Source organism: Vidua macroura, chromosome 1 (genome assembly GCF_024509145.1).
Source record: "Vidua macroura isolate BioBank_ID:100142 chromosome 1, ASM2450914v1, whole genome shotgun sequence".
In the NCBI taxonomy this organism is placed as follows: Eukaryota; Metazoa; Chordata; class Aves; order Passeriformes; family Viduidae; genus Vidua; species Vidua macroura.
In genome coordinates, this window is record NC_071571.1 from 82,441,074 (window position 1) to 82,449,489 (window position 8,416).

The 8,416-nt window shown below is 37.8% G+C and overlaps 1 protein-coding gene across 1 annotated transcript; it reads left to right on the forward strand.

Moving 5' to 3' along the window:
- Window positions 1–2,081: 2,081 nt before the first annotated feature.
- Window positions 2,082–7,507, forward strand: LOC128813036 (carboxymethylenebutenolidase homolog). The gene is made up of 5 exons (XM_053987780.1): window positions 2,082–2,287; window positions 2,915–3,022; window positions 4,882–5,024; window positions 5,401–5,492; window positions 7,108–7,507. The coding sequence occupies exons 1-5, from the start codon at window positions 2,082–2,084 to the stop codon at window positions 7,285–7,287; spliced, it is 729 nt and encodes a 242-aa protein (XP_053843755.1). The 3' UTR covers window positions 7,288–7,507.
- Window positions 7,508–8,416: the final 909 nt, after the last annotated feature.

Here is an 8,416-nt window from a genome sequence, read left to right on the forward strand (position 1 = left end):
GTTATGGTTGTAATCAAGCATATTTGCTCAAACTCAATCCTGGCCCTGCCAGATCTGGTGACAGCAGCTCCAGGTTGGGAGAGAACGGGGAAGAACAGTGTATCTGCACTAAGCATTGGGGAGGTGTATTTTGGGTATAAAGCAGTAAAATTTGGGTTATCTTGGGTATAAAACAGTCTAAATGCATATAAAATATGGATCCTTTTATTAAGCCAGAGTGAATCATGCAAACTGGGAAGTGTTGTGGGAAGGGCATAAGCAAGCAGTGAGTCTCTGTGGCACCAACTCTCTGTTCTTCAGTCTGTCCATACCATGGTTCCAAATGTGTCCATATTGCCTGTGCAAAATTTCCCATTACTCTGTGAAATGTAGCCCTCTGCTGCTCTAGTTAATGAGGAAGGCATGTATTTTTATGGGAATTTGTTGCTCTTCCATGAAGATTAGATATTTTTATGAAGTACATGTTATAGTGTGTCAGGGTAGTGTTGGCAAGACCCCAACAATGTGAAAGTCCTTTTTTCCCTAGCCCGGCAGCCAAAGGAAAGGTCTGTAATGTGTGAAGCTGAGTTTTCAAGGTTGTTTATTTCTTCTTATCTATAATAGTTTCTCTTTGACCTGCTGAGGTCCACCTAGTACAGAAGCCATGGCAGTCTGGCCCGAGTGCCGAGCATCTCCCACATTATATACTCAAAATTATGTATACCATGTTTACAGTTCCCGTACCAATACCTAAAATCTATGTTGGACAGTGTGTCCCTATCCTAGACCAATAGAAAAGTGTCACTACCACACCAAGACATGGAGGACAAGAAGAAGGAAGAAAAGGCTAGGCCATGCCCAGATTCCTCCATCCTGTACCCCTGAATTACATTCTAAAAAACCCCAAAATTCTACTTTTTTACCCTGTGTCAATTCCCTTATTACACTACTCGAACCCTTTTGGCTTGTAATTCCTCATATAAGGCTGGCAGCCTCTCCCATGGGCTAAAATCGAAGCCACAGGTGTTTTTGACTTGTTGCCAAGGTCCCTGAGCCCCCTGCCAGGGTCTCAAGGCATCCAGAGCAGCCAAAGGGATGCTCTGGACTCCGACATCAATTCAAACTAAAAGAACAGGTTGATGTAGAAATGATGAAGTGGAGACAGTCATAGTGTATGTGCTTGTGTACTGCACGCCCAAGGACAGTTTCAAAGTCAGTACCAAGTCCGTACATGGCTAGGAAGTGTTACTATTATCACTGCCCCTGCAGACTTAATTATAGATGCATTGTAACACCACTTTTAATTACAGGATCACAATCTACTTTTTGCACAGAGTCCATTCCAAGCTCCTGACACAGAGAGTCAGAACAACTTTTGACTTTAATCTGTCTAGTACATCTACTGGCTCATTGTCTCTAATTGCTACTTTTGCAGAAGGGACAAAACCATACACTCTCAAATATTCTGAATGAGGCTTGCACATAAGCTTGTTTTCTTGCAATCCCTTTCAAGGGCACAGGGGCACATGGCACTGGAAAGTAGTTTACGAATCCATACTGCAGCTCCTCACTAACTGTGCTCAGTACTCCTGCTCCCAGAAGAGCTGTGATGCTGCTGCAGAAAGCACAGATGAGCTACCAGGCACCAGCACCAAGAGAAGCACTGAACACTACACTTCAATGCAGCAGTTGGGTGCTGTGGTCCTTGCAAATAATTCAGAGGAACCAGCATAGGATTCCCCATGAAGACATGCATGATGGCCCCATGCCCCAGGAGACAGTGACATTAGAAGCCACTGTGCTTCACACCAGAGCCACATGGCAGCAAAACAAATGTGACATAAGTGTCAAGACCTACATGTCCAGGTTGTTTGTAGTTTGATAACTTTGATTTTGGTATTTCCCTTTATTCTCAGCTTAATAACATAATAGACGAAGATACATTCTGCACTGAACATTGCTTTTGCTTTTTTCTATTTTCTCTTTTCATAGAAGTATGTCAATGTTATTTACAGAAGTTATTAAACTACTTTCAGAAGACCATATTTTACATTCTTGCTAAATTTTTTGTTCTTTTTTTTTTTTTTTTTTTAGGTTTTCAAATGGCTGATCCTTTTCTATATAATACAGGAGAAAGGTCTCACTATGGGTGCCTTGGCCATGAAGTACAAATTGAGTACCTTAAAGCATATGTTTGTAGACCATCTTTTTCCACGGACAAAGCTGTGATTGTGGTTCATGATGTATTTGGATGGCAGTTCCCAGACATTAGATACATAGTTGATTTGATGGCAGGTCATGGATATATGTAAGCAACTTTCTTTCCTATCTTCCCCTTAAATGCATTGATATATCACCAAGCTCCAAGCTAGGCATAGCATATGATGTTTCCAATACACATAAGACAGCCATACCACTTCAGTCTGAGCAAATAAAAAAGAAAATTGACAAAATATTTCCATGGAGCCGCCAAAGGTACTAAAACTGACCCAGGAAAAATGGCTACCTAAACACAAAGGCACAAGGAGTCTTAAAGTGCCTGTGTTTGTGCTTATGAAGCAGCATGGGTGATCCAAAGAGAAACAGTGGTATCTATTTTAAGTTGCATAAGCTTTTCAGAACCAAACCTTTTGAACATTTGCTTTAGCTTGTAACAGCAAAGAGGTATATATGTGTTTATATAGAATCAGGAGGTTTGTTTAATCCCTTTATTTTTGTATTAAGTGTGTCTAAGGAAATAATCAGGAAACAATTTATGACTTTGTTTTCCATACAAAGACATATACTTTTAGCTAGCTGATTACCAGAATAGGATGAATAAAACACGATTCAGACAGTGATCGTGTAGATGTGTACTCTGGACTAGAAGATAATAGGAGACATTTAGACATCCACAGTTTTAATGAAAATTGACTGAATTCCATATCTCACACAGAACCATCTGCCCAGACTTCTTCAAGGGAACAAAACCCTGGACATCTATAGATCACTGGGCTGACTTTCCTGACTGGATGAAAAATCATGATCCTATGAAAGTAGACAAGTAAGATACATATTTGTACTTGAACTTTTCAAAGGATCTAGCAAACAAGGAGAATTTATATTAAATATTAGAAATGGCACCTCACAGCAGGGCAAGTTGGCTGAACAACCACAGTTTCTTGTTCTGGGTGATTCTTCTGTGGTCCTGGGCACTGTCTTGGCAGGGATTTGAAAAGGATTATCTGCTCTGCCCATCACTCTGCTTACTGTCCCCATCTTCTTTTTCCTGAGCCCTTTTCTGATTATGTTATACTGGCCACACAGGTTCACAGTGTTTCACAGGCTACGAAATACCCAGCACTCTCACCCACAAGTGCTGATTCTGCACTCAGTTCCTCGAGATGAAGAGGAAAATTCTTCTACAATTGCAGATGTTATCTGCCAGTTGTCACATGCCCATCTTGCTTTCTGCTTTGCAGATTATGATAGGTACCGATGACATTCTCCTGAGCAGCGCTACATAAAAATTTGCCAGACTGACCAAAACCAAAGATATATCTGATCAACTGTACTATTTTTTCAATGTGAAATAGAGGGATCATTATCTGTATAACCTAACAGGGCCTGTAACAAGGCTTCCCTGAATTATGGGAGACATTGCTGTTTCTTCAGCATCTCTCACCACAGCTCGAAACTTCAGATAGTGAGGCAATAGTGACACCCTATTACTCAGCTACCATCCTGCAAGCCACAAGTATTCTTCTGACCCTGTCCAGACTTTCAGCAGCCACAGTCTATCTTCAGTGTCTCTCAGCAAAGTTTTTGACCATATAATTCCAGAAGCTGTGACCAATTTTTTTGAAAAGACAAATGGCTAACAACTGTAAAAAAATCCTGTTTCAAAGAGAAGCAGATATGTGGGCGCTGTCTTTAAAAATTAAGATCTCAGGACATGCCTTTGCTGTCTTCTGAGGGATCACTTGTAGGTGAACATTCCAGTTCAGATCCATTGTTCTTTCAGAGAACATGGAACCCAACATATCCATGGCTTTCTTAGTATCCTTTCAAACAAACCAAATGTGAGAGAGCATGGCCACAGGCCTAGGACACAATGTCCTCTTCATGTCACTGTCATACTGGGTTTTTTTTTGGTCAGACTAACCAAACCTGAATGACCATACAACTCTACCTAATGTTTGAAAATTCAGTTAATAGTTTATGGACTCTGCATTTAAACTTAATTTAAAACTCTGTAGGTAATGAAAAAGATAAAATTATTGAAGAAGTTAGCAATTAAAAAAAAAATTGTTCTCACCTACAATAAAAATATTTTTCTTTTTTTTTAATTGCACCTCATGCAAAAGTTATTTTTTTAAACATTGTAATTACTGACAATGTAATTTGAGTAATTGCCATTTTAGCATAACATTCTTGCATGTGGGCTTGGTAAGATATTTTAGTATTAACTCATGTAACAGGAATGACAGGAAAAGTCTTTATCTAAATAGGTGAACTCTGTAGAGATAGTACAGTGAAGCTTATCTATTCCTACAGTCCATAATGCAAGATGTTGTTCTACTTGCAGATATGTCTTGTCTTTAGTTGTCCTGTCCTAGACAAAGTGATTCAAATAAAAATTTACTAATTTTGAAAACAAAGGAACAGGTGACAATTCAGGTAAGTATTTAAGTGCCTACACCTGTACTTCCCTAAACTAGGACCAGAGATGTTAACTCTCATTTAATAATAGAATCTACTGCTCTAGCCGGAAATGTGCTTTTTAAAGTAATCTCTGTTTTAAACGACTGAAGGTGCAGATACAGAAAAAAATACCATATATGTCTTTTTATTTACTTCTTAAATTGTCAAGTATTGGTTCTGCAATAGATTCCTTAGTTTACTTTTCTTTATATATCTTAGGGAAGCTGATGTTGTCTTGAAGTATCTAAAGGAACAATGCGGTGCAAAGAAGATTGGTATCGTTGGGTTTTCCTGGGGTGGAATGGCAGTACATCACTTGATGCTGAAAAATCCTCAATTAACCGCTGGGGTGTCCCTCTATGGTAGTGTAGAACACATGAAAACTTACTTGGGTTCACATGACTATGCTTAGTTTGTAATTCTACTTATTGCTTTGTAACAATTTCTGTAAATACTCAACTCAAAGGTGAGTTGCAGATTTTAATTATGGTTATTTCAGCAATAAGCTGTATTGGTATAAAAATATTAAGCATACTGTAAACAACAAAAAAAAAATCATTCCTTGCTTCAGGAGAGCAGGGAAATATGCTTTCCAAATGCTTATTCTCCATCCACATATCCAGCGTCCTGATCTAAGTAATGTACCTAATGAGTAAACTTAAATAGAAATGTTCTTTTTAAATTTACTATTTACCTTGCAGTAACCTCACTAATTGACTGTTTCTCAAAACATTATAGGAATAGTTAGAGACTCTGAAGAAAGATACAGTTTACTAAATCCCACGTTTTTCATTTTTGGTGAGAAAGACCACACTATTTCTTTGGATCAGGTAAGCTGTTGTTCTGGAAAGACTTCTTTTCCAATAGTTCATTTATCCTACAGAGAAATCCTTATTAGAAACCATTTTGACATGCAAAAAATTAGACAGGTTGGGCAGTCCTGTTTATATTTCAACTTCCCCTCTATCTTGTTTAGGTTATTCAATGCTTCTTTTTTGAAGTAAGAAATACAGTAAAGAACAGTCATCAGTGTCTGTGTGGCTAGATAAGCAGAGTGTGAAATTGGGCAGGGATAGCCAGCTTGGCATGAGCCAAGCATCTTAAAAACTTGTCTACTTGTATACAAAACACATATATGTTATGGGTGAGAAATCAGGTGGCTAAACCACTGAATTTGCACACTGAATGGAAATAAAAAAGTATTTTCAGTTTAGTAACTGAACTTTCTGATGACGGGGAGCCATGACTAACTGCTTTTGCTACAAGAAGACAAAATTAACTGTGTCAAAAGAGTGGGCATGAACTTTAGCTGAGACAACAACAACTCGTAGACTCAAATGTTTTGACTCCTGGCTGCCATCTATGTTCTGATATAACCCCTACTGTAAGCTTATGTGAGAGGTTGGATAAATATATGGGTAGGAAACTGGTGCCCTCTTCTGTGCATAAATTCTTTTTCTTCAGTGACAAGGATAACATAGCACCTCTAGCACAGCTAGTTTTTTAGGGTAGGGTCAGACTGGAGAACTGGCAGTGTGCTCTGGAAATGCAGAAGTCATTCAATATTTACTTCTAACTGCATTAGTCAGCATATTAATCTGTACCTCATATGTGTCTCCTCTGCAGAGGAAAACAAATCCTTCATCCCCTGTCCTCATTTTATGGCGAATGTGTCTTTCTCCCAGGGGCACAATTTTGGCAAATGCATTTTTTCTATCATGTGTTACACATTGAAACAACTCCTTTTTCTCCTGAAGCTTTCTTTCTGTGCAGATTGTATAAGTAAAAATTCCTGCATTAAACAAAAAACAACCCTCAAAGACATAGTTTTCTGTACTGAAAAAAGGGCTTCATAAAAAAAACCCAAACCAAAACAACAAAAAACCATGAAATAAATTACAATACTCTCTCTAATCTGCACAATGGGTAGAAGTAAGCTTGTGGGGAAAAATAAGTGTTCATTTTTCTATTTTCTGACTTTTAGTGGAAATAAGCACAAACTGTGCCAGCAAATGTATATGGGTACATGAACGTTAGTACTTTTATGCATACTAATCACCAAAACATTGTGCAAGAGCAATGTCTTTTTGTTGTTCACATAACAAAAAAAACAAAGCCCTCCATGTTTTCTTAAACTCTGTTACTAAGCCTATCTAAATGTTTTGGACACTAAAGTTCATAGTCTATGTTCTCTCAAGATCAGAGCTTCAAGTGTAGGTTACAAGCCTGAGAGTCTGAACAGAAACACACCTGCTCTTTTATGGCAATGAGATTTACCAAACCATCTTTGCTGCAACTGTTGACGTTCTTAGACCCACCCATACTTTTAAAAAAAAGTGTCAGTCTTACACCCAAAGATGCATTTTCTCTATGAGAAACAGCAAATTTGGCAAACTTAAAAAAAATCCCATAATATAATGGAATTTTTTTTTCTTTTTTTTACAGATCTTCTTATTGGAGGACAAGCTGAAACAGTATTGTAAAGTTCCATATAAAATTAAAGTTTATCCTGGACAAGTGCATGGGTTTGCACAACTGAAGCCAGAAGATATGAAACCTGATGATAAACCTTATATTGAAGAAGCTAGAAGGGATATGATTGATTGGATCAAAATGTTTGTTTGACGATAGCAGAAAGAAATGCTAGGCTTCAAGATCAGTGATTGATTTAATTTGAGAGAAGAAAACAGTCAAGGGAAAAATATCTCATTTTGAAAGTTGTCATAAACTAAAATAGGAACGTTTTAATTTATAGCTTTAAATTATTTTTGACAATATTTAGGGAAGATTGTGAAATAAAAGTCAGAGTAAAGGATGATTAGGCATTAAAACGTTTTTTGAAGTTTTCTTGCTTTTTATTTGCTTTATTATTTTACATTATGACCTTGATAGCCATGATAGTGTTTAGCCATTTTTTTTTGCTAGTAAGCATGACTTCATCATGACTTTACCTGAGTAATTTCAGGCTTTATTTTGGTATGATGATTGGTGGTCATAGGTGTTCACATGGAAGTATCCTGGGTTTGCAAACAGGTATTTTCTTTATTACCTACAAAGTATTCTCAGCTGTACTGGGCAGAATTTGCCATGCATGAAACAAACACTTGGCTATACTAAGGAGTTAGGAAGAAATGATGTTGTTAAGTGACACCCTCCAGGTATTCCCTTGGCAATATTAAGAATGGTATTCCTGGTATTCCTTCATCAACATCAAGGAAAAACATAAACAGTCCCTCCTGTGGAAGTAACCCAGACACAAGCACTGCAGAAACAGTGGGGTTTATGTCGTGGTGAAATTGTGGTGATCAGGCATAGGGCTCATAAAATCATGATTATATTTTTTGCTTCACATTATATCCTTGTTCCTCTCTCAAGTTCTTCCTCTTTATCACCCTCATAACCTCCCAATAACATAATAGAAAAAAAAAAGCATCCTCATGTACACTCTGCCCTTGTGTGTTTTTTGAATTTCATTGCCTTGGTAATGACTTGGCAATTAGTGCTTACTCAGAGATTCTCTAAGGAACCCATCGCCCTTTTTATTTTCTACATCTGTCAGTTTCTCACCCTGTCACCTTATTAATGTTGCCATAAGTTAAGGCTTGCTAGCTACATTAATATGACCTTCCCTTTGATATCAGGCAGTCTGGCAGTTTCACACATTGTTATCCTATCACTGTAACTATATGGTCATGGCATACTGGTTGTCCACACACCTCAAGAGACCTAGTATGTTAAACAATACTTGCTCGAT